Source organism: Erithacus rubecula, assembly GCF_903797595.1.
Source record: "Erithacus rubecula genome assembly, chromosome: Z".
Taxonomy (NCBI): domain Eukaryota; kingdom Metazoa; phylum Chordata; class Aves; order Passeriformes; family Muscicapidae; genus Erithacus; species Erithacus rubecula.
In genome coordinates, this window is record NC_136661.1 from 10471745 (window position 1) to 10499705 (window position 27961).

The following is a 27961-nucleotide window of genomic DNA, read 5'->3' on the forward strand; positions in this document are numbered from 1 at the left end:
AAAAAAAAGTATTAAAAATGAAATAATTTATTAAGAAAACAATTTTATAAGAACTCATAATTACCTTACTTTAATGTCTTACTTGCAATGACCTATTGTCAGAAATGAATTAGTAATAGCTGAACAATGATGTGTGATACTAATGCAACTGTGAAAACAAGGTAGTTCTTTTCTCATGAAAAGCTTAATTTAAAAGAAAATGCAAACGCAGAAATTAAATATTAAGTAAGACTGATTTGGAAAGTAAGTAAGACATATACAAAGATCCTTTATAATCTTTTATAATCTTTCATTTCATTCATACATTTATTTATAATTCCATATGCAATTGCTAAAAATGATCTTTAAATTGAGATACTAGTAATGGGTTCCATTTAGTTATTTAAGAGAAAGTCTGCACATTAGAAACTGGTAAATTCAGTTAGTATCCACCTCTCTAAAATATCAACATAAATTATTTGAGTAAAATTATTTGAATATCACTATAAAATGGAATAGAAATTTAAAGATTATATCCAAACATATGATGAAGAAAAAGTAAAGCAGGATATGCCATTCAAAGACATTTTAACAAAACTCACACCTTTCTATCAATATCTTTTTTTTAGAAGAATGATTTGAAGGTGCTCATGTTGATTAAAACACAACAGTAACTACAACTTAACACTGTGTGTGCCTTCTTAGAGTATGTTCAGAAGCTGAGAATGCAGACAAACAAAGGAGCACAGTACTTCAGGCAGAAATATGAAGCATCTGAAGCAAAACTAGCAATGAAAACAACAGAAAAGTATTGAAAAGCCAATGTTTTAGGGCTGCACATACAATTCTAACCCAGAAAAAATAGTAGTACCAAATTGCTTAATAAGAGCAATTAGAACAATAAATCCAGCATTTTAATGCCTTGGAATGTGCTGCTGTCATGGAATAAGAAATATGAAAGTAAAAACGGAACAGCTGATGAGTAAATAATAGGATACTTTTGAAGAGAACAAAAATAAGTGTATAACTTCTATAACAATCAGATTTATCTTGAGAGTAGAACATTCTGTTTTAAATTGTTTAACTATTAGGCAAAAGCTTTACAAACTACATACACAGACTAAAACCGCTTTTAAGCAGAGCATGGAGACTGACATAACACTGCTGAGAGATATGTGTACTTATTTAGGATTTAAACCTTCTCCATTAAGCTCTACTGAAGAGCAAATGCTGAATAAATGAATGCAACTATGTTTATGTTAAAAGCCTGTTTCCCGCAGCATGTAATTAAAGGAAATGTTGTACAAAGCCAGTACTTTTGTCAAGCTCCTGTAAATGGAAAGATGGATAGCACTCAGAGAAGTGAATGCATTGCTTCATATTTAACCTTAACACTCTTGTCATTAATGGTTTGTCTAACTTGTTCTATAAAAGACAAGGTACTGCTCCATTGAAGTAAAATTAAAAAAATCAACTAAACCATGCTTTTCAGAACAGAAGATTCATTATCGTCGACTAATGTATTGGCATAAAGCAAAGTAACATCCTATCAAGTAAGGCACACATTCAATCTGCTTTTTCACCCCCCTTTATTTTTAACTCATGCTGTTTTATTGTTATAGGCAATTTGTACCACTCAGCATGACAGTGTAAACTGAATCAAGATTAATTTACATGCAAAAGAACACTTAGGAGAGCAGCGTGGTAAGCAAATGTATTGTCTCGATTGCTGAGGTGGAAAAGAACCTGGAAATAAAAAAGGGTACTCTAATTAAGGAGCATCAAATATGATTGCTTGGGGTAGTCAATGGCCAGAAAATAGTAAATGTCCAACCATTTAAAGAATTAGCATCTTTCTTATTAGGAAAACAAATTTTATATATATAATTTTAATAAAATTAGGTAAACTATCTGTTTACTTAACCAAGATTGGGTTTTGTTGTTGGTTTGTCTTTTTAAAAACGTGATTCAGGTATACACTTCTAAAAAATGTTGACACAATTATTTAAAAACATGTCCCTTGAGAGAAAAAATCCTAAAGTAGCTTTAATTACCTTTTTAAAAACATCATCATAAAAATTCTAATTAATACCCAGCTATAACAATCACATGACACATTTAATATTGCTTGAAACACAAGAATCTAAGAAAACTCTAGCCCAAGCACAAAGCAGCAATTTGCCTGGGTTAGCCACCTAACATGATGAAATAACTGTACATATTTTAAATAATAAAAGAAAATTATATTGGAAAAATTACAGTGCTGGGTAACAAGGTATGCTAGGCAGCAGACTATTTCTTCTGAACTGAGGAAAGGAGAGTTCTGCTACTGATTTTTAAAAACGACAGACAAGTTGAAATCTGAATACAGAGCTCCAGTAGTAAATATTCCACTCATGCAGTATTCCTATTATGGCAACTTGACTTTTTTTGGGGACTTGATGTAAAACAGGGTATAAAATTCTGAGGCCTGAAGGATCAGAAAAAATATCTGAGCAAAAAGGTAGAGTGTTTGACAATATAATTTTAATTCACTCATTCCAAATTGTCAATCACAACAACCACTAACTCAGCTGCTTCTCCGGGGAGCTGCTTCACCAGAGGATTCCCAGACTCCTTCTCAGAGGGAAGGAAAGGGGAGATGGTGCATCTAAGCTAAGCATATCACGCACAGCATGTGGACAAAAACAGCTTTTCTGGTTCTGCCACTTCCACCAGATAACCTTCACAGCCATGAATATTCAATAACCTGTCTGCTCCTCTCTCTTTATGCCATCAGGAAGAAAATGGACATATACAAATGCAACAGACAATGCAAAACAGCAGAGTGTAATTGAGTAAAGATGTGCAGCAATGATTTGTCTTCTACATAGCAGTATAAGACCAGCTATTTTCTCTTTAGCATTCCTATTAGGTTACACATGCAATTTAGATGTAAAAATCCTTAAAACCCATACATATTTTCACTCTCCCAGTGTTACATTGCATTTCGGATGTTCTCATCATTCCTTCACTATTTTTATCTATCTGTTTTGGTCACAAATAAAACCAGGCATCTCAAGATGCAGGAGTTGAAACATTTTCAAAACTAACAAAAAATATCCAAAAACCAAAAAAAAAAAAAACCCAACAAGCATGACAAGTGAAAAACATGTTAAGTAAATCAGATTCATTTTTCATTTCGACAATATAGGCAAATTAAAGTTTAACACAAAATAGAATAATATATACCAACTTCTAAATTGCCCTGCATTTATTATTATAATTTGGATTTTTCATTTAGCAATAACACAAAGTAATTCTTCCCATTCTAGATTTTTGTAATAAATACTAATGCAAAATGTAGAATTGAGACTTCTGTTACCAAGAATATTCTGATACAGCTGATATCCATAAGAAAAAAGATGCAATAGGAAAGGTTTTTAAACCTGTAGTAAATTTGCCAGCCTGCAAAGTCCTGCATCAAAGAATGAATTCAGGAAGACAGAGCGAGCGATACAGAAATGCCAAGAGACCTTCATGGATTTACAAATACTTCATATAAACAAATTTTCAAATAGCTTTATTCAGAGTAGCCTTTCTGCTCTATTAAACATAGCAAACAGCTGCCAGATTTATTCAGACAAATAATCAACAACCATAGAAGTAAAATGGCAGAAGAAAAAGGAATTTTGGCAACAACTCCACAGAGGACCACAGCTATTCTCCAAGTACACTTCTTCTATGTGCTCATGGTTCTGTATGGCCAGTCAGGAGGAAAAAAAGCCCTCAGTCACAGTAAAGCATACAAAAACTCTATCAGAATATCACAAAGCAGGCAAACATAAAAACAGAGAGGGAAGAAGCACAGAAACCTGCCTTCTTTTCACTACAACCTCAGCTACAATTTTTAGAAGGGAATAGTTGAAAATAAATGTACCACAGCCTCATTCAATCACTCACCTTGGTTTGCTGAGCAGGTATAAAGCAGAGAGGCAGGCTTTAGCCAGCAAAGGGTAAGAACAGCAAATAAGTATCAATTGGTTATGAAAACAAAGCACAATCCTAACTTTTCACTGCAGCCATAAGCTTAACTGTGAATGATCTAGACAGTATTTAAACTACTTTCTTAATAATTCAAAAACACAAAAGCAAGAAATGCTCAAAAGCAATAACTAGTAACACATAACATTACTCATTGGTGTTCTTGACTGCTTGATGGATATAGTGAGTTTCTGAGCCTTACACAGCAATGAGACAGGATCCCATGGGCATATTCTCATCTCAATATGAAGAGACATACACATGTAAATCCCCATACATTGAGATAGATGAGTAAACACTACTACATTTGAGTGCATCCAAAATGTTACCACTTATATTTAAAAATATCCAAGAATTATATCTGAATTAACGACAGCAGTATTGACTATTTCATTTAGCATATGGTCAAACCTAGGCACAATTTTCTCTAATTGTTTTGAATAAAATATTCAAGTCACTAAAAGCTCTTATGGGGGTTTGTGCCTGGACTAGTATCAGAAACTTACATTCTTTAAAAATGCAGTATTAGTAGAATGCAGAAACATAAAAAAAAGTCACCATTCTATAGCAGTATTCCAACCAGAAATTTTTTTTATATATGAAGTGTTTGACAGTGAAAAGATTAAAACAATCTTCAAAGTAGCTGAAGAACATGTACATTGTTAGTATTGAAAATTACTGTTGGAATAAAGAATAGTAAAATCCAATGCAATATCCATGTAGAAATAGTTCATTTCCTTGAGCAGGAATCCTAAGTTTCTGTTTTACTGCTAGTAGGAAAGGCATTTACATTTCATGATGGGAAGCCAAAACTCTTTGAACAGAAAGACTGTTTTAGGGTTAAGACTGGGCTTTGACTCTTTAAAGATGGCATCATATCACAGCACAACCTTCTTATGATATTTTTAAACTACTTATTATTGTCAGAGTGAATAGTAACAGTGGCTAACTCAACCACCTACAACTGGAAGCACTTTCTGTATGCTTGGAAATTGAAAGGCATGCAGCCCTCTTTCCATCCAAGTACATTTACTGAAGCTGCTGAAGTATTTCTCACCTTGCTCCTTCTTAAAATCTTTCTCTGACATAGTGACAGGCAAGAGCAGTTCTCCAACAGGGGGCTGAATGTTAACATTGAACTGATCATCCTTTGTGCTGGAAAAGAGAAATTACAGAAAATCAACCAAGTGCTTCAGTGCTTCAACACAGATTAATATACATATATAAGTTCCAAATTTTCTGTGAAATCATTAAAAAGTGTAAGAACTACCTTATGATTTCTACCTTATTAATGTGAAAGCTGTCTACCTTCTCACATTAGTAAAGCTGATCTATTTTCTCTCAGTACAAATGTGGTAGGCATGGTCTTGTATTTCTGAAAATGTAACTTTTACTCAGATCAATGTTTATTCACGATCTGCAAAGCATCACACTCAATCTAAATGGTTGCAAAGGACAAATTATTGTGGATTTGTCAAATCCTTTGAGAAAACTGCTACACATCCTGTCATCAGCTACAGCTGTCCTAGAAATGATGCTAAACATAGAAAAATATATAATTTCAGACAGAAGGATGATACTGTCTGAAAAAAAAACAACAAAAAAAAACCCCACAAACAAGCCAAATAATAAATATAGTAGTAAAGAAGAAGTGTTTTTGCTAATTTCAATTTTACAGTATCTGGTATATTTAAACAAAACCACACATCATACTCGTTAATGCAAAAGCATACTGGAAAACTGCAGAATGTGAGGCCATTTTCTTAATGGAAGAATTAAAAAAAACTATCACTAGAAACACAATGCTATAAAATGTTATACATTTCTTCTTAAGAAATAAATATCATACAGTGAACTTCCTCTCCTTGCCCATTCAATTCTCTAAGTTTCCAACTATTTTGTCTGAGACTTCTTCAAGGCTAAAGAAACTCAAGCTACATTCACTTTCTATGTTTCATTGACTAACTGTATCATAAGGGATTTGCCTAGCAATTCAGCATCAGTTCATCCAGTCAGAATCTTTGTTAATGCTTTAAGGCCTGAGAAATTTTTAGAAAAGAACGGTTTTCCTTTTTTTTTTTTTTTTTTTTTTTTTCTTTCCGGTGTAGCAAATAGCCAATATATATTGATTGGAGATATGCCTCAGATATCTTACTTAAATATAATGATACAATCATTAGAATACATTTCATCCATTAACATCCATGTTATTTAAATTAACCTAGAACATGTGCTACTGATTTTTTATAACTGCAACTTAAAAGTTCTGAAACAAGATAGACTGATGGTAAGCAAACAGAACTACAGTTCAATAGTATAGAAAACATATGTGTCTCCCTCCTAAAGATGCAAAACTAGCCACTGGAAATAGAAAAGCATTTTACAGTCCACCTACTCAAAATTCTAATACTTAGCGAAATTACCCATTTTCAAAACAAAATGCTTAGGAACAAGTACATTCTTATTTTCTAGCTTCTTATATGTTACAACTATGCTTATGAGTGCACTCTCAAGTATGGGCTGTTCAAATAAAACCGGACAATTATGCTAACTTTTTTGAGAACTGTTATTTAGTAAATATACAGGAAAACAATCCCATCAAACTTCCTAGTACTTCCTTTATAAAAAATATTTTATTAAGTGCTGTTTTTAAAACCTAACAAATTCAAACTTTTTTTCCCTGTACTACTTTTCTCTCCTGTACTACTTTAAATACCATCCATCTCTAAAGTAATTATTATAATAAAAGTCATTATTATAATAAAAGAGGGATTGTTTGATAGTCTAGCCTGATTAAGTGCACAGTAAAATACGTAAGAAGTATTTTTTTCTTTAATTTTTCCTTTGAAAAGTGATTAAGAACTCAATCAGCTTAAGAGCTGATGGAAGGGTCTTTAATCAACTGCCTCATTAATTTTTTGCTGTTCATACCTAGTAGTTGGACTGTAAGACTAACACTTTCCACAATACCTTCATTGATACTGTTCAACTGATTGTTCAACCAATGTTATGTTTTATATTTAAGAAAGAGGTGCTCTATACAATTCAGCATGAAACAGATAAACCATTTTGTGTACAATGATTTATGTCCTACATTGACTGGAGAGATGCCATTTGTACATTAACTTGACTTATAACATCAATTATTAGATTGCTTTAATGCTTATAACAATATTTCCACGATAAGAAGGAATAAAAGCATGAGTACAGCCTGTTTTTTTATGTCCATAACTGCTCAAGAGGACCACTTGACACTTCTGTTAACAAACATTCCACTTCCATTTCCTCTAGTGAATAAATAGCTAATACATATTCTTTGATAAAACATGAACTCTTCATAGCCTACAAGCAGAAATTCTGATTGCAAGTTGTCCTTCAAAACTGCTTTGCTCTTAATTTCACTTTAGTCAGCATCTAGGTTACTTTGCATTACTTTAATTCCAGTGTGCTTCAGTAAATTTCTTTTTCAGCTACAGAAAATCATCCTTCCTTATGGATTCTCTTTATCAGACACTTCACAGATTAAATATACAGCTTTTGTTTATTGATCTGCATCTCTTTTATTACATCTTTATAATAGAGAGCTCATAATATCTAATTTAACAAAAGTTACTTCGTAATTCTATAGAACCACAATATGATTCAGAAGGGGCATTAGAAACCACCTGGTTCTACCTTCTGTTTAAAGCAAGAGTCACCTTAGCTCACTTTGCTCCTGACCTTGTCTGTTTGAGCTCTGAGAATCTTCAAAGATGGAGATTTCATCAGATATGTAATGGAGAAGTTGCAGAATAAAACCGAGGTTTGGAATACAACTACTTAACTTCCCCCAATACCTAGTCAACTAAATTTCAGTGTATTTAACTTATTCATTCATATTTTGAAGACTGTATTAATAAAAATGATGCTTAAACAAAGATTACATTAACTTTTAAAAATCTGCTGGACAATTGGTTCAAATTGCACTGAAGCATCTCTCAGGCAGTGTTGCTTTAACTTTCCTGGAAGAGCAAAGTGAAGAATCTTACTGGAAAAAATACCCAAAGTTTCTCAGGCCAACAGAATGTGTTTTTTGATTTCGAAAAATAAAGACTGCATTTTCTGGTATTAGCAGGTGCAGCTGGTAAGTTATAGCCTTAGAGAAACATGAATACTCAATGACAAGTCTTAGAAACAATCTATAAAAGTTGGAGATGTCTGACAACAGTACCTTGTCAACACTAGCTTGCAAAATCTGTTATGTATTTAGTTGTGAATTTCTGAGCAAATAGTATTAGATGTCATTACTCTTACTTACTCCTTAAAAATGATTATATTGTACAGATTGTATTTTTAAAAGACTTACATCACTTCCATGATTCAATTTCAAGTATCATATTAATTTATCTTCTGATGCACACATAAAGATGAACAAATGAGAGACAATAATGGTCCACAGGAACAAAGGGAGACTTTCTAGTTCCACGATAAACAACACTGCAAGCCTAACATTCAACCCTTCAGAACATGCACAATTTAAAGATTTCTGTAGATGTCTGCAGATGGAGTAGGAGCAGCTAGCACCTGACATTTGAAACCCTTGACTATTCCCTATCTCGTCTCTCAGTTTGATTGTTGTTTTTTTTCAAAGAAATGTCTCTGAAGGGTTCCTGGCAAAGAAGTTCTCTACCATAACAAAAGACTTGAAAACAGTGATGGCAAAATCTTTAAAATGAAAGTAAATAATACTAACACTTGTGAATGAGTTTTTTTTAAATTCCACAACAACAGCAGTGGTTAAAGTCTTAACATCCAAGGCTTTTAACAAATTAATATTCTAATCAGACTGGGAATATTATTCTTGCTCTTTATACTATCCTTTTATGTTTCACTCCTAGCAGCATCTTGTCCCAGAACAAAGAGAGAATTAAGTTCCTGCAAAACAAAACATGGAATGGAGAAGTACAGGAGACCTGATTCGTACTTTTGCTGAAGAAAGGAAAGGATTGCATCCTGCTTTTACAAGACAAAAAGGCCAAAGCAATAGAACAAATGAAAGCAGTTGTTCATGTCCAGCCTTGTTTTTTTCCAGGTCAGTTATTTATCTTGGCATAATTGTGTTCTGGAATGGGGCCAGCTGACTACTTTAGAGTAATGAAATAAAGAGAAGAGTACCAGATTGCTTGTCTTACATCTATAAGCAACTTGGTGATCTGCTGACAAAGCACTAGGGAAGGAAACGGCAAGAAAAAAGTGAAAATGCAAGTGACAGTGATGTGAAGACAACCCTACATCTCTAACATTAGCTTTTAATATATTCCATAATATATTCCACTACATAATTTTAATCAGATGCTTTTGTGCAAGCATCTACACCTGAATGCATGCCTGCACTCAACAGAAATACCAACTGCTACCCAACTAACCCTCTTTATTTACTCTGCTTTGCAAGTAAAAGTTCTGCTTGGGAAGATTTCTACATCAACACAGAATGAAGTAAGTGAATTTCATGCTGCAAAAAATCTCCTCCTTTGAAAATAAAATTCAGAGCAAAAGCTTCTACAATAAGATGAAACCTGAAAAGAACAGAGTGAACAAAGATTTTAAATCTTTTTCACAGAATTTACTTTATTTAAGAAATAGCCAGACTCTTTATGCTACATCAAACTCTTCTGGAGTAATCAGCAAAGTGTTTTCTTTATATAGGATAGGACTGATGAAGTGAACAGAGTTTCCTTTTCTATCAGCATAACAATTGTAGAAGAGTATGTATTCTCCTTATCTGAAGGAGATGGTCCTTCTGATGATACTGGGACATTAAGAAACATAAATTAACAATTTAAAAACCTATTATGTCACCCTATTTTCCAATTACCTAATTATTTAGAAAAAGAATGAAAGGCTCAGAAGCTATTGCTTTCATTAGATTTCCCTTTCTTCTTGGGAGCTCTGATTGTGTTCTTTACACTTAAACCTTGAGAGAACTAGGAAGAGAGATGTAAAACCAGAATTAGGGAGAGAGATGCATGGCATGGATATCTCCCCTACAACAAACAGTTCCAAAGAAAGCTAAACAACTTCCCGTGGACTTTTCAAAAGAATAGAAAAAAGAAGAGAACAGGTTCTCCATAAATTAATTTTATCTTTAAAGCTGTGGTTCTCTCATGGTTTTGGGAACAACTAAGATAATTTGGAAAGAGAGGATGAGAAGAATAAGAAAGAAAAGGTAAAGACAACCTTTCTTCTCCAGCTTTCAATATTGTAAAAAGAACATCTCCCCTTCACCTTTAGTTATTAATCATACCTATAAGAAATTGGACATTTGCCTGCTGAGTTATACAAAAACAGACAGGAATTCAGAACATTAAATACATACACAAAAAACAGAGTAAGGTCATTTATATGTTGTAACTCCCTTTCTCTATAACCTTCCTTGTCTTTCATCTCAAGGGATTAAAATATTTTCATTCCAAGGATCCATGGCCAAAATTCTCACCATGGCAAAGCTCCCAAATCTTTGTTCAGACCTCTCAAAAAAACTAGTAAGCTGAGAGAAAGTCTTGAGAATATCTAAAAAGTAGAGACATACAAGACAAAGATAACACAAGTGGTAGGATTATTGAAACGGCGAACACTAGGAGCTCAAGGATTCAAGTAAAGACACACTGATGTGGAAATCTTTAAGATCTGACATGGGAAAAAAAAGGTAATTCTACAGTCAGTGGAGTATTGCAGATAGTCTTTTATATAAAGGATCCATTCCAACCTTTTCTCTGCTCAACTGATGCCTATATGCTCAGCTAAGCCTCAGGTCTCTTTCTGGGATGTGAATATACTAAAATTTAATTAGAATTCAACAAGCTAGCAAGATATCTTGCATATGAGTTAGCCAAGAAGAAATTGCTTTAAACTTCTAACTTGTGTAAATCCTGACTGCAAAATGAGAACAAAATAACAAAAAAAACCCAAAGAGTAACGTCCGAGAAATCTTTTAAAAGGCCAAGTTCCTCCATTTATTAATTTTTAACTTTCTGCTTGAGAGGCATTATCATGCAGAACACCAATGTGGCTGAAATAGCTGCCTCTGCAAGGAGGTGGCAAAAGAAAAATAACAATGAAGAGATGTTCTCCTTACAAGTACATGCTGTGAACATCCTAATACACATTCTAAATAAATGCATTAGGCACAGTTTTCAAGTAAAGGCATTTTACCCCACTTTAATTAGATGCGTGATCTTGGTAAGGTTTGCTTACCAGAAATAGTATTTGAGAGGGAGGTCTTTCAAAGCTCATTCCTTCATGCCTCTCTATTAGAGTTTTTCCTTCATTGTCCTTGACTTGTACAATGAATTCAGAAAAAGATCTAAATATTTTATGACTCATGTTAGCTTTTTTCTTTATAGAGTTTGTATTTATCGAACCACTAGTACAACAGCACATCCCTCAGCAGAAGGGTAGTGTTTGCTATGCAAAACACACAGTCCATGATTGGCATCTAAGACCAATTGATCTACCCATTACCACTATGTCCCTACCCCCACAAGCTTTACTACAAAGCTATTGATTTAAACACTGCCGATCGGTTTCCATTTTCTGATTTTGGGCAGGCCAATTAAGAAAGTGAGTAATTGTGATTACACTGCTTCAGGATCAATTACATTTGATGCAAGATAAAGTGTTCCTCTTAGAACAATGTAAAGAAAATTCTTATGATCAGGAATACTTTACTGCTGAACATGCTTCTAGGAAAAATACAAAATAACTGACAACATCTTTGATAGAGATATGCTAATATGAGAATATAGACACCTTTGTGTGTACATTATTTCAACTATGTTTCAACAAACTTCCAGAAGTCATTCCTTCTTTTGGATAAAAGCTTTTTAAAAATATGGTAAACTACAGAGTCTGCAGCTGAATTCTTGGAGACACTGCACCCAAAACATCACACTGCACAATTTCTCCAGTGATACTGAAGACCAGTAGGATTTTGAACAAAATAAGTTTTTAGTGTAAAATAGCAAATTTAATGCAAATAACATTTAAACTATGTTTTTACTATTTTCTAGAAACTAACAGTGAAGAAACAAGGCCTGTCAATTAGCAAAGAAACAAAGTAAGCAATTCCTATTCTTAATTTAATTTTAAACTTAGCTTGAGCGCTTTGTCATTGGACTCACATTGTCTAAATCATTAAAATGAATACAGCACTGAGGTCTGAGGCAAATCTATTTACAGTGATGTTACTCATAGTCTGGTTGGCGTTCAGGAATATTGATCTGTCTTGTTTGTCTAATAGGAAAATAATAAACAATTACTAGGCAATGTTGGAGAAAGTAATCAGTTTTTATATATCACTAATACAGCAGACCTCCCAAAACATAAAGGTGATGATCTGCATAAAATCAATGTGCTATGCCACATTGCTTATCCTCATCACTGCTAAGATTCTTAGCAATAAATGGTGTAAGTTAAAAATCAAATTATTGGTAGACTGAAAATACATATTTCAAAGAAAAATATCTGCTTTATTTAAAAAATAATGTTTCTGCTTGATAAATGAGAATATACTATTTCATAAAACTCAAAATATATTTAGATGAAGAGAGTCAGAGTCCACAGTTTTGAAATTGCACTGCCTACAAGGGAACCTTCTTCCCAAACATCAGACAACAGTTCAAAGCTGTTTCCAAATTCCAGCAAATAGCATACAGACCAGCTATAGCAACGTGACATGCATAAACTACATGCTGCAGACATTTTGCTGGGAGTACAAATATGTGTAAAACTGACTATGCAGGAGCATCCATTGTAAGGGAAAAGTTTGAGAAATGGAAAGAAAAAAATCCAATAGTAAAACCTCCTTACCCCTAGAACAAGAAATTTAGAAGTTATTTTAGCACTGGTACTTTAGGACTCACTTGGGTACATCTCTATTACCATGATTTTCATGCTATCTTCAATAACCTGTCAGTTGAACAAGCTGTGCTTAGTAGCAGTACACTAAAATTGCTACAGAAATTTTCTAAAGTAAGAAGGATAGAACTTTCACAAAGGGCTTCCCTTAAACTGAAAATGCAGCAATATGAATGTCTATTCAATATACCTATTTTTGTGCTGAATATTAAAAGCTGTGCTTCTTGCAACAAAACATATAAAAATCCATTATTTCAAAATATGAAAAAAAAAAAAATAAAATTGAGCAGATCTGTGTAGTGCTTTTGCATAGTTTAAAAGACTATATAAAAGTGAAAATCTCCTAAAAGAAGGTGTCGAGTTTTCTCCCATCCATTCTTTCCCAATGTTGGGACATTGCAAACTACTTGGATTTTAAATACTAGTTTTTAACAGAATTCTCACTGGTTGAATGGGTTCCCACCCCCCCCACCAGTCTAGGATGCAGAAAGAAGACCATGCATGCCCCAAAAATGAGCACAAAAAAAATGTAAATCATGCATGTTAGACAAGATTTAATTGGCCAGCCAGTTACTTGATTTCATTGTAACTATTGATTAAAAAGAATTTACTGTATGAGAAATACATTTCTTAAGTGGGCAAATTTTGGGGTGGTTTTCAGGCAGTCACATTACAGTGACATCAAGCAGCCACAATCAAGACTCAGAGCAGTAAAACTGCTCACACTTTGAGTAATTCTGACTTTTTTGTGCCCTTTCTTACAAGGAAGGACACAAACAAAACACTACAGCAGAATAATCTCTCACGAGTGCTCCTTTCAAAATGGTGTTAATAAGAAGAATTCCAAAAAGAGTGGGACAAAAAAGTAAAGCTTCTAAAAGTAAAATTGAACACTAAAAAATGTGTTATTTCTCTTAAAATATCTTGAATATGTATGATGTTGCAAATTTTGTTTAATTCTTTTTTAATAAAAATTTAATTCTAATTTAATAAAACAGCAAGTCTGATACTGTTAAGTAGATTTCCAATGAACACTACTTTTACCTTTCAGGAGCAAAAAATTGTCCTCCCCCTCCCAAGAACTTACCATAACTGGAAACTGGCTGTCTGGGTAGAATCACAGAAGTCAATACCCACTGTAGCAGTAAAGGATCCTCCAGGCTCAAGGCACTCTGCATGAAGAGATTTTTAACAGGTAAAGCACACAAGCAAGAAGATGACAGATGCAACCCCCTAAATTTCACATAATTAAAACCCCCAAAAAGCTCTCTAAGAAAAAGTCCAATTTATTACAAGTAGGTATCACCCAAATGTCACACTTGCATGTTTAAGCACCCTGGATTCCCCCTCTCACACAGTTAACACACATGAAATGTTGCCATTTCAACTTAGAGCCCCATCAGCAAAATAAGGCCTTGTAGCAGAAAAGCAAGAAAAGGAAAATTATTTACAGAAAAAAAAAAATATTGAAGTGACATCCTTTTAATTGTGCACAGATCCAGCACTGAGATTTCATTTTCAGTAACACTGGTTTGCAGATTTAGTTAGTAAATAGCAAAACACAACAAATAAAATCTACATTAATATATACTGTAATAGAAAATAAGCTGAACTTAAACTATTTCATAATTACTATGGGTTTACTTGTGTCTCAATATTCCACTTGCATTGGTTGGAAAGGAAAAGAAAGATTATGGGAAAATCTAAATGGATCTAAATGGAAGATCACTTTGTGCTGTATGAGCAGTGTGGACTGAGACACAGTGAAGAAATGGCAGTGAAGAAATCAAGAGACATACTCATTCTTAGATTGTTGGCTAAATCACTACACTATTTCCCTAATGTAAAAGAGAGAAAGCTTTTGTTAAAGGCTTTTCCTTGTAAGCTCTTTCTTTACATAAGTAAAAAACAAGCATTGAAGCAAATTTTGTCTTCTCAAGATTACAACAAAGAGCAGAAAGGGTACTTTAAAAGAGAGAAATTTAAATAAAAAGGAATAGGCAGGCAGAAAAGCATCTAATTTCCAGATTATTCATAATGTACCAGATACTTTTCAGGAACTGAAAGTAAAAAGTTGCTCCATGACAAAATGTAACAAAATTTAACCATTTCAAAATTAAGTTTGTAAAAATACAAAAAACAAGGAGTTAATTCTGCTGGCTAAAGTCTAAACTAACACTAGGAAGTCAATAGAAAGCAAAGTATTCCAAGGAGTCTATTTAAAACATTGTAAGGTTACAGGCTCCAGCTCAAATTCAGAATTAACTTCGCCAAAGTCTCTGAACTAAATGTTTCCAAAGGGAGTTTCAAACATACTCAGGAATGAGAAAATGTTGTGCTCAGGGACTTGGGTGAAATAATTTGAACCATTTCTACTGGAAGAATCAGAACAATTGCCAACAGCAATTTCAGTGACTTAGGCAAAACTAGACTTATACTCCACCAGGAATACCTGCCTACACTGACACTTCTTCTGTGAGGTCTGCTGGTAAGTTATAGGATGTGTTTTCCATAAGCTGGAAACACAAAATGTAGTAAGAACAGGGTGTATAGGCTTAGTTCTACACATAATGATGAAGAATACAGAAAATTCACATTCGAGCAAGAAAAATGACATTTTTGGAAGAACTACAGATGATGGACAGCTTATTTTCTGCAGAAGAAACCAACAGTTTTGCAGCACAGATACCACAATGTCTTACTGCTTTAAAGGGTAAGATTGTTTGATGGAGCTCAAGGAACCTGAAGTGGATAATTCATTAATTCCACTTTTTTTTCCCCATGTTTTTATGTAAGACAAATTAACGCTACTGCTAATTGACTGTTTTTGTGGGTACAGAATCTCCTGATCTGATTTATAATATTACTATATTTCTATTTGCAAGCCCTTGTGCTTTATTTCTCCAAATGTTTACAGGCAGGAATATAATATAAATGGTTAAAACTAACTTAACATCTCAATTCTGACCTGGACTTCTTTTGAAGCAGCAAAATGTCACTTAAAAAATAAAACCTATTAATAGAGTTCTAAAAGTAACTGTCTTGATCAAGTATGTATCATGACCAATATGCAAACAGTTATTAATTTTAATTGTGAAATAAACTATAGCACTGGATAATTGCTTTTGTAGCTATTTGGTGTAAATCTGTATAATCTTTTCTATGGTAAAAAAATTTCAATAGTTTAGAGCCTTTTAATACAAACAGAAACAAACAATACTCTTTAGTTTACTGTTGTGCTTTAAGAAAATGTTCCTGTATTCTTTTATCATGATATATATTCACATAATAATGTAGCTCATTGAAGGAGAAGAATTTGCATTACGTGACACCTCCTTTCCTTCTGACTATACCACAATGTCCTAAAATAAAGAAGTGCTGAGAAAAGACAGCAGTTTGTGTACATAGGAATCACTCTTGAAAAACACTTGCTGTAATCTGTGCTCTTTCTCAAGTTTTATACTATTTTCCACAGAAATTTAGAAGAAAACCTTTCTGAATATAAAGCAGAATGTAAAACAATTTAGGTCAGGTCTGACTACACATTATTTGAAGCAGACACACTTTGTGAAACTGTGGTATACAGAAGCAAAATGAAAACATACACTTCCACTCTACTGCCATGGGATCACAAGGAAAAAATGACAATTCTCTAAGCCACCAATATAAATAATACATTTACAGATTTACTTAAAGCTTCATAAGAAAATAATTGTAGTTATAAAAATTAAAACCTAATTTCTAATAGAAGCCCATAATACCCAGTCTAAAAGAAGACAGTAAGAGAATCAAAGTTTGTAGGGATGCAGAAAGATTTTGTCCTAACAAGTGGATAGCTGATCAGTGTGTGTGTATGTATACCTATTCCCACCCACCACATACAGATAAAAGAGTATACATGTAACTGTGCAAAACCACTCTCTTTAATTTGAAATTTTGCAGAAGATTAAGAAGATTAATGTAGGATACAGTTACCTATTGGATTAAACTCATGCATCCTCATGCCTGGAGGCAATTTCTTCTCCCCAATGTGAATATTCTCTATCTTCTGATCAGTTGTGTTTGTTACTGTCACTTGCACAGGTACCATATGATCACCAAAAATGCCTGGCCGTCTTGAGAAGTGATAATGAGCTGCTAATCCTTTCCCACTCATTCGATGAAGCAGCTCATGTGTTTTTGTTGGCACAGAGACCTGCGTAGTGACCTGTTAAGGATAATACAATAGTTGGCAAATGCTGTAAGTCAAGAACAGTAAAAATTGAATGTTGCATTTTTCACTCAGTTAGAGCACCAGCTTTTGAGTTGGAATTTTACTGAACCAGAAACAGAAAAATATAACAACATATTGAAATGCATAAGCAAATTTCAGTAATAGATACCAGATAACAGATCATTTACAGATAACATACAGATAAAAACATTTCTGGTTCTGAAAACACCTTTGTTGTATCCATATCACTTTCTACTATAAATCAGTTTTCAAACTTTTAGCTTTACAGTTAGCTATCAAATTATCACATTTTTTAAGAGTTATAGTTAAATAGTTGTGTTTTTTCCAACAAGAAACATTCTATGCATCAGAATTCAAGGGTATTCCCTAGCTCATTGTGTAAGGTGAAAGTATAGTGAGAAATTGTCTTCTGTTTCTCTTGTTAAAAACACAAAAAATGCTGTCTAACAATTTCACTGGTGAAATGGTAAAAATATAGTTGTATAGAACAGAAAGATGTTGCTACTTTTTCAATAGTCTTGTTACTAGTAGCAATAAGAAAAATCCCAAGGATGTTTCAGTACATTCTATCCTGTAGAAGTAGCATGAAAAAAAGACAACCAATGTGCAAAAAAATTCCCAGATACTGCTGACAAGGAAATAACGAGCTTAAATATACAAAGTCAGACTTATATAGAAATATGCAGACAAGTGAATTTGAATTCTTTACACAAGTTTTAAGGAAAGATCAGGGTTACTTTATATTATATTTATAAAAAAATAAAAATCTGTGACATCAGATGACGAGACTTACAACTAACACAAAATGAATGGAAAAGGTATAACTTGTATGGACCTTCTCAGTTACTGAAAATTCAAAACATCTTTGAATAGAAGCCCCAAACTTTCACACATTCACACATCTGCTTAATTTTCTAGAACTAACTGACAATCAAACTCTCGGAAAACCCCTTCAGCTGTCAAGAAATAGTAAAGGAAATGCTTTGAATAATTTATTGATACACAGAAAGAGACAATAATGGTAAGAGGTTATTAGCAGTCTAATCAGCATGTTGCATAATAGAATACTTATTTCATGAAATGGTTCTCCTATTTTACAATTACAGGTTTAGGATATATGTTTAATTCATGTTAATACAAGTATTTTGAAGTAGACTAGCTTTTTTGTGTTTACTTACGACTGGCTTTATCAATAATATTTATTAATAGAAATGAAAACATAAAATGTAGTCACAAGTTCATCATGTACATTCTTCAGAATCATGGAGCCATTGAGAATAGAAAAGATCTCTAAGTTTTGTGTCTAACTATTTACCCAGCCCTGCCACCTTCAGTACATCATGTTTCTAGGTGTCCCACCCACACACTTTCTGAAGACTCCCAAGAATGATGAGTTTTCCCTGGCCAGCCCATTCCAATGCCTGATAATTCTTTCAGTGAAGAAATTTTTTCCTAATACCCAACCTAAACCTAAACCTCACCTGGCACAACAGGAGGCCATTTCCTCTTGCTCTGTGATTTACCTGGGAGAAGAGGCCAACACCCCACCACCACCTGTAGGCGGCTACAGCCTCCTTTCAAGCAGCTGTAGAGAGTGATAAGGTTGCACCTGAGCTTTGTTTTATCTAGGATAAAAACCCCCAGCTCCCTCAGCTGTTCCTCACTGAACACTCTCCCAGCTCCACTGCTCCTCTCTGGACTCACTCCAACCCCATAATGACCTTTCTGTAGTGAAGAGCCAAAAACTGGACACAGCACTCGAGGTGTGGCCTCAGCAGTGCCCAGGACAGGGGGACAATCCCTGCCCTGCTCCTGCTGCCCACACTATTGCTGATCCAGCCAGGATGCCATTGGCCTTCTTGGCCCCTGGGCACTGCTGGCTCATGTTCAGCTGCTGCCACCAGCACCCTCAGGACCTTTCCAGCCTCTCTGTCCCAGCCTGTGGCACTGCCTGGGGTTGTTGCAGGACCCAGCACTGGCCTTGTTGAACCTCACACCACTGGCCTCAGCCCTTTGGATCTTTGCCCTTTACAAACCTGTGCTGGCTGGGCCAGATCCCCTGGTTGTGCTGCATGTGGCACCCACGATGAGCTGCTTTAAAATGCATACACATAGAGAAAAAAACCTAACTGATTCAGGTTTTAATGAATCCTTTCTGTGATTTTTAGAGATTTAAATCTATGGCTATGTCCCCTTCAGCATTACTTCCGGTTTCAGTAATAAAAAGTGAGTCCATTCGCTTTTATTTTCAACATCATACTATACAGAGCAGCAAAAATGCAAAGGACTCTCAGAGTAATGACATTATGTTGAAGTCATCTTTCTTTGTACAGAACATTAATTTTCACTTCCATTTAATGTGGCAGTACTAGAAATAAATAAAACATATGTATGTTGAACAAAGCAATTTAATTCTGGAAAATTGGAATTTTCAAAGCCTCTACTTGCTAGCAAGGATTTTGAGCTGTTAAAAGCTGCTATGACTGTAATGTGGTGTATTCAACAGCTACATCAGTCTGGTAAAGAGTTCTCTGTTTTAATTCTACATTTTTTAATGCAATTACATAGAACCCATGGGGTAGGCACCTGCAAAAACTCTGGGGTTAAAATAAAACCTCACAGAGTTAACAGAACAAGAAGCATCTACTAACCAGGAGATAATCTCCTGCAAATCTTACACAGCATATGTTTAAATAATAGAAGTCGTTTGTGTACCTTTGGATGGTTTATGAAAATAACCAATCAATTCTGCAGACACAACATTATTTCTAAAGGAAATCTATGTGACTCGTGATGCCTGCAGATACACAGAGACAAACCACACATATTTTATCAGTTTATTACAGTAAGCAAATAAGCGTGGAATGAGAGTGCACATAACTGTCTACTTAACGCTTACTGAAACATTTATAAGAGCTGTTATCTCCCTAATAACAGACAGACAGTGTGCAATTTTAGAGAGGAGAAAAGCTTCATATTTTTTAACACTTCACTAAAAAGTAACTGAAGAGTGTAAAATGAAAAATACTCTGTGCAGTTAGCTGGTAATGGACCATATTATCAACTCAAGTTAGATTTATAGGATACAAACTAGTCACTAATAGTTATTTTATGACAGAGTGTGTCTGCTTTTTTGGGTTTGGATTATTAAGATTAAACTTGCAAAACTTTTTTTTAATACAGCTGTTTAGAAAGACAGTAAAAAAAAATTAAAATATTGACTTCCACCCCATTTTGACTGAAAGCAACCACATGTAGGGACTCCACACTAATATTGTATGGTTACAGTATCTACCAGTCAGACTGGCCAGAAGGCTGACTGCACACGTTGAAAGATAATTCATCACCGTAAAAGAACTGCAAGTATTTTTAAACTAGCTCAAGTATGAGAACAAAAACAACATTAGGATTTTGCCCCCATCCTCTAATCATAGGGAAAAAAAGGGAAAAGTGTAAGATCACTGATGGTAATAGTTGTGGCTTTATCACAACTGAGCTGACTAGTTACAAACCACTGAATCCTCCCAATATGAACATGTTTCTTTTTGCCAGCTCAGTAACTTCTTATTAATTAAACATACATTGATACAAAAAACTATTTTCCATAATTATTTAAAATAAAAAACACTACATAGTTTATTAAATCTACTACAGAAAAGAGAAGCAGCCATACATTCCTGTCCAAAGTCACAAAGAATCAGAATAGTTTGGGCTAGGAGGGACCTTAAAGAAGCATTGTTACTATTATTACTACAGACATAGAAAATTCTGTTTGTTTTCTTTTGTCTTTGTTCCACAGTTTAAAAATCCTGCAATAATGAACAGACTAATTCTTGTTTCTAGTTCCTAAATGTATATATGTTTAGATAAAACATGTATTATTGGAAAAAAATATTTGCTTCTAAGAATAATAAAAATTATAATTTTTCCTGTAATTAACATTCTGCTAAAGCAGTGGACTACATAATTTAATCTGAGTAATTCTCCTACTGGCAATATCCATTACATAATCCAAGAATTACCTGCCAAGATGTGAGAGCTATAACCTCTCTCACACTCATGGTGAAGCTATGCTCCAGTAAATCTGCAACAGCTAAGAGGAGAAGGGCTATCACACAGCCCAGCCACATTTACATGATCTTTCAACTGAAGCCATGAGAGTAACTTATAACTACAATTCTATAGTATTAGGAGAAAGTTGGAAAAACAGAAAAACAAAAGTCAGCTACTGGCAGGAAACGTGATCTTTTGCTCAGTTAGCAGTTATGTATTACTCACAATTACAAGACAATGTCTCCCTTATACAGCTCTTAAAAAATAATTATTAATTCATAAAAAGATAAAATAAAATAAAATAAAGTGCAAGCAAAGAATGTTAGCATCCTAGTCTGAATTACTTCAAGAGGTATTGGAAATCCCAGCATTACAGGACACCCAAGTCATGACAATATGGACTGCCAAAGTAATGACATGACATGAAGCAAGAAAACCAAACAAGCAAGCAAACTAGTTACTATTTTGCTCTAAGAAGAGCAACTGGATACTGTCTTTTAATTTGGGCTAATTTATCCACACACACACACACACACACACACTGAAGGTCATATGTTGAATTCTGGAAAACACTTTACACCAAAGGTACATTTAACTGCTCTACATCTACTAAATACCTTCTAAAAGCCATGTCTGCTAGGAATACCTTCAATTTCTAATACATCCTAACTTCCTTCTTTTGGCATTGTCACCAGCTTTTAGGTTCCACACTTCCCTTAATTATTAACATGTCAATGAGGCTAATTGAAAATTATCATATTAATGATCATATCTCTAAACCGTTAGTGGTTTCAGACAATTCTGGACATCATAAAATGAGTTCCAAAAATTCTTACTTGATTTCAATATTGATAGATTAATACTTTTGTCTCCAAAACCTTGCAAGAAAAATAAAAATAAATAAAACCCAAAACTCCTCAAATAGCTTCCACTATTTTTAAATCACTCAGAGATGGATCTCAAACAAAGGACCACTTTTATTATGCTGCCCATAGTCTGTCTCTGTAAAACTGCCAAAAATAATTATTTCTCTGCCTTATTTTTTTTAACTGTAATATTTCTGTTTCTGATTAAATGATTTCTGATTCAAATCATCCTTGCAAGAAGAATCCTGTGCTCAAGGTAATCATAGAATGGCTTGGGTTGGAAGGGATCATAAAGATCATCAAGTTCCAACATGCCTGCCATGGGCAGCCACACCTTCCACTAGGTCAGGTTAGTGAGAGCTCCATCCAACCTGGCCTTGAACACTGCCAGGCATATGGTATTCAAGACTTTACTATAACCTGTTCCAGTGCCTCATGATCCTCACAGAACAGAATTTCTCCCCAATAGCTAATCTAAACCTGCCTTCTTTCAGTTTGAATCCATTCCCCTCAACCTGTCACTGCATGCTTTTGTAAAAAGTCCCTCTCCATCTTTCAAGTAGGATTCCTTTAGGTACCAGAAGAGTGGAAATTAAGTCACAAAGCTTTCTCTTTTCAAGCCTTTCCTGACAGGAGAGGTGCTCCATCCCTCTGATCATCTTGGTGCCTCCTCTGGCCTCTCTCCAGCAGGTCCATGTCCTGCCTGTGCTGGGAGCCCAGAGCTGGTGCAGCACTGCAGGTGGGGTCTCAGCAGAGCAGAGGGGCAGAATCCCCCTGGCCCTGCTGCCCACTCTGCTCTGGATGCACCCAGCACACGTTTGGCTCTCTGGGCTGGCAGTGCCATGGCTGGGTCATGTCCAGCCTCTCACCCACCAGCACCCCCAAGTCCTTCCTGGGACAGGGCTGCTCTGATCTGTCCATCCTCCAGCCTGTGGTACCAGGTGCAGAAGCTTGTACTTGGTCTTGTTAAATCCCATGAGATTCCCATGGGCTCCCTCCCAGAATTTGTCCATGTGCATCTGGACAGCATCCTGTCTTTCAGGTGTGGCAATTGTACCACTTCACTTGGTGTCATCTGTGAATTTGCTGAGGATGCACTTGATCCCTTTGTCTTTGTCATTAATAAGTAACATTGGTCCCTGAGTGATGCTACTTTGTCACTGATGTCCATCAGGACTCTGAGATGCTGAACACCACCACCTGGATGTGGCCATTCAAACACTTTCTTAATCACCTAGCAGCCCACTCATCAATCCATCTCTCCAATTATATAGAGGGGAAGGCAAAATAGAAGGAGCAGGAGGGCAGGATAAAGGGGGCCCAAAAACACAGGGAATCTCATCAGTCCCTTAATCCCATTTCATGCCTGCACCCCAGCTGATACCCACATCCCACTTCATCCCAGCCTTTCCCCTCATGATGGTACTTCCATTATCCCAGGCCCCTCCCCTTATCCCAGCTACTCCCACTTGCAGTGGACTGTATCAAAGGCTTTACAGAAGTCCAAAACAATGGTATCTGCAACCCTTCCCTTACCCAGTCATCCCACCTTAGAAAGCTACTAGCTTGGTCAGACAGGACCTACTTGCCCGTCCTCCATGTGTCTTAGCACAGCCTTTAGGAGGATCTTTTCCATCATCTTCCCAGGAACATAACTGAGGCTGACAAATCTCCAATTCCCAGGGCGCTCCTTTCTACCCTTTTTAAAAATAGCTATCCTTTTCCAGTTACCTGGGACTTTCCCTGACTGCTGTGACTTTTCAAATGTCATAGAGTGGCTTGGCAACTATATCACCCAATTCTCTTAGGACTTTGGGATGCATCTCCTTGATGCAGGTGGTTCCTCAGGTGGTCACAAATCTCATTGTCTCTTACAGCAGGAGAGATTTTGCTCTCCCAGTCCTCATCCTGTTGTCCACCTGGTCAGGAGGCAAGAGAAGAGTTTCCCACTGAAAACTAAGGCAAAAGTTGTTAAGTATCTCAGCCTTCTCTTTGTCTGTTGTTACCAGCTCTCCAGTTTTCCAGTGCTGTTTATCAGAGGGGGTACCCATTCTCTGACCTTCCTTTTTAGGTTAACGTACCTGTAGAAGCTCTTCTTGTTATTCTTTGTGTGCCTTGCCAGTTTCAGTTCCAGTTTTGTTGCCTTGGCCTTTGTCATCCCCTCCCTACACAGCTGTTTCAACTCTAACTTCCTAAATCACCTGTCTCCTGGTTTCCACTGCCTGTGCACTTGCTTCTTTCCCTCAATTTTGACCACCAAGTTCCTACTCACCCCTGCTGTTCTCTTGCCCTCCTTGTCTGATTTCTCGCTCCTGCGGATTGCCAGCTCTTTTTCTCTTGAAAGTGTTGCTTAAAGATCTTCCAAACTCTCTTCTACTCCCTTGTACCCCTGTCTGAGGATCCCACTGACTAGGTTCCCAAAGGACTAGAAGTCTGGTTTCCTAAAGTTCAAGAACTGGACTTTAATCCCTTACCCGACCCCATCCCTCAGGACTCCACCCATGGCACACTCCACCCATGCATGATACCTGCAGCCCAGGCTGTCTCCACTCTTGGTGTCCCAGCTGGCTCACTTGCACTGGTGACCAACAGATTCTGTAACACATTCCCTTGGCAGGGCTGTCTATCACCTGGCTCAGGAAGTTATCCTCCATGCATTCCAGGAGTCTCCTGTAATGCCTACAGTGCTCCAAGCTCCTTTCCCAAAGGCTGCTGGGGTGGTTGAGTTCCCCCCACAGGACCAGACCCTGCAGGCACAATGCCTCCTGCAGCTGGAGCTGGAAGGTTTGGTCAATGGGCTCCCCTTGCTCAGGCAGCTGTAGCAGACCCCAGTCACAAGATGTCCTTTGCTGCCTCAGTCTCTGATCCCTTCCCACAACCTTTCCACTTGCTCAGAGATACAAGCTGTGAATCCAGAGATGATCAAAATCTCCAGTGGTAATAAATTATCTATTTCCTAATACCTCTATACACCTCAGATTTTTCCCCATGGTTTTCTTAAAATAGAATCAACTAGACAGAATTGCAGTTACTCTGTATCAATCAGAAGTATTGCTCTTTGAGCATAAAAATGACTACATGATATAAAGGAGCCGGAACTGGGCCTTAAGTTGGAGTTTCTGAACAACAGAAAATTCTAGTAGTTCTCTACCAGACTAATCAAGAACTTTCAAAATGGAGCGTGCACCTGTTCTGTGTAACTGGAGGCCAGTGATGCCAGCTTGCATTTTGCATAAGTAATAGAGCCTAAAGATTTGTATTACAGCAACACCTGGTTTTATTTGAAAATTGGCATCTTTGCCTTTTTCTTCTGCTGAGCATAATGAATCACATGAATAATCTAATGAAAATATTAGTAAAATCTTTTAAAATGCCACATAACAAAGAAGTTCAGTGGCAACAAAATGGGAATATTCTCATGATTAAGTCAGAGTTTTTAAACAAGCTAGTATAAAGAAAAGGGCTAAAGTCAGTCACATAATTATGGGATACAAACCTTGGTATAAATTCAGAAGTACACATTCTCCTCAAAAAGGTCTGCTGGGATCATCAGTATACTATAAATAAATAAGGAAGGAAAACTTTTTTGTAGGAACACTAACAGAATATTCCCACACTTAAACTAGTGAAGTTCATATCTGTGTACAGGAGACCTCAAGATTTTCTATTTGTCCTGTGTATGCTTCCATGAGGTGAAAAGCAGATGGTCTGCTGGTTAATGCATATGTGAGACTTTCATCAAGCAGCATGAAACACTCAGTCATTAGGTGTTTCAAGGAAAAGTCATTCTCCCAACACAAATCCAAGTATTTACTTTAATTTAGTGATTCCATTTTTCCAGTGACCACTAATCTGTGAGCTCTGAGAACTGCACTTCAGGACACGGTTTAGTGGTGGCCTCAGCAGTATTAGGTTTGCAGTTGGACTCTATGGCCTTTTTCAACCTCAACGATTCTTTGATTCTATGATTACCTGAAGCAGTTTAAGAGTTAGAAAAACAGAGTAAGGTGTCAGCCTCACCTTGCATCCTAATTATGAATTTGAAATAGTGGACATTGCTGAGAAGGACTAATATAGATTTTGGCATTGAGTCTAAATGACTTCAAAGAAGTTCCTGCAAATGGTTTCTAGTATATTATTTTGATTTTTGGCATACAGCCAGTACTCTAGAGACCTCTAAAGTGAAAACATACTGAACCCTACTGGCCATAACATATAAACTTACAGTTAAATTTATAACAACTCCTGCATATTGGTTCTTTTCAATGGAAATGTGTAGCTCAAATTTTTCCCCAGAAAAGGAAATAATCTGTCAGGATAAGTGTATAATATAATTTGAACACCTCCACATAGTATTGCCCACAAGCCAAAGTGAACTCTGCCTTTAATACACTATATTAAAAATCTAGGATAAATTTTTATGAATGTAAAAATGTAAATCATATCTTTGCCAACTTGATACAACTGTATTTGAAACTCATTCACCACACTGTTGTTGAAGAATGCAACATCTTATTTTGGTTTCTATGAGGATGATCCTAATGCACAGTAGACCACCCTCAAGGACAAAATTCTGAAATAAGCACTGAACTCACTGCACGTAGATATCTGTATCAGCACTTCCTGAATGCGGGACAAGAATCTCTTCACACTACATCTCTAATACAAAATATTGATGTGACAATTTTCTCCAAGTTTTATTTAATTATAAACATAATATTTTAACCTAAACAAATCCATAGTCCTTAGACTGCAAAAAATTACAGCCAACCTGAGGCCATGTTCAGCTAACAGTTTTCTGCACTTTATTTTCCTTAAGCTTTATTTTCTATTCTTAAAAAGCAAGAAAAAAATTCAAGCACTAATTACTAGTTTATTAAGCAACAAAGAGGTGTATTTATAGCCAATTATCTTCAGTTTATTTGTTTCAATTCAAAAGCACATCTCTATTTTTTGACTCAAAAACAAAATCTGTGGTGTCAAATGACATATTCATCCTTCACAATGCCATTTCTTTTCACACTTGTAAGAAGAAACACCACTTGATCCCATCCACACTGTTCAGAGCAATGCAAGCAACACCAAAACAAGCAAACACAGCGTGCTGCAGTTAAAAACCTCACCCCATGGGTTTTTATAATGAAGGCCCCACTGTACAGACACAGACAACAAACACAGGCAGCAGCTGTGGACATGGTTAAGGCCTTTAACTATGAGACAAATCAGGTATGTAACTTTTTCTCATCTACTTTTGAAATTATCTTGGTCCTACTAATGTAGAGTATTACTGCTACTATTGTCTAAGACTGCCACAGACTGTTAGCTCACTGAGCATAAATGCAGCAGCAGGAATACCATGACAATGACCATTATTAAAACTTAGTCCACTTTAAAACATCTTTTAGTACACAAATGTATTTAATAGTAGTTCAAATTTATGATTCATGCATTCTAATGCTGCTGGTAAACAGCAGAATGATTTTTGTACATTTTTTTCATATTCCAAAGTAATAAAGTAAATTTTTACACAAACCTCTCTTTGCAGTCATGAACTCTTGAATTGGACAATGCAACTGAAAGATGCATTTTAGAATTCTTACAAATGTATCTTTCCCCCATTATTCTGCCATTTTCAAATGAAGAACACAGATGTCAGGGACTAGAAAAAATAAGCAACACTTGCAACTATATAAAGATGGAAATGTTTCTCAAGCCAAGGGAACAAAAATGAAAATTGTTATCAACTTCACAGAAATCAATGTTAATTATGAAGATTCTAGAACCACTTATTTTTTAGTCTTAACATGTCAAGACCCTGTTCACCAAGCCATTAGGAGAAAAACATGTAAAAATAAGGTGAAAGTCTGGACTAAAGCAAGCTTTTAGAAACTCATCTGCCTGATGATACCGT

General features: G+C 35.6%; 1 protein-coding gene across 5 annotated transcripts in view; it reads right to left on the reverse strand.

Annotated features, from left to right (window-relative positions):
- The window catches only part of AP3B1 (adaptor related protein complex 3 subunit beta 1), a 154182-nt gene that overhangs the window by 13554 nt on the left and 112667 nt on the right, over positions 1-27961 (reverse strand). For 3 of the 5 annotated variants that reach the window (XM_079330184.1, XM_079330183.1, XM_079330185.1), the window contains 3 exons: positions 16873-17104; positions 13985-14069; positions 5060-5157 (listed from right to left, as the gene is read on the reverse strand). In XM_079330184.1, coding sequence (XP_079186310.1) covers positions 5060-5157; positions 13985-14069; positions 16873-17104 — 415 coding nt within the window. Of the gene's footprint in view, positions 1-3902; positions 3959-5059; positions 5158-13984; positions 14070-16872; positions 17105-27961 lie in introns of those variants that run through there. The other 2 variants (XM_079330186.1, XM_079330187.1) reach the window with 1 other exon arrangement.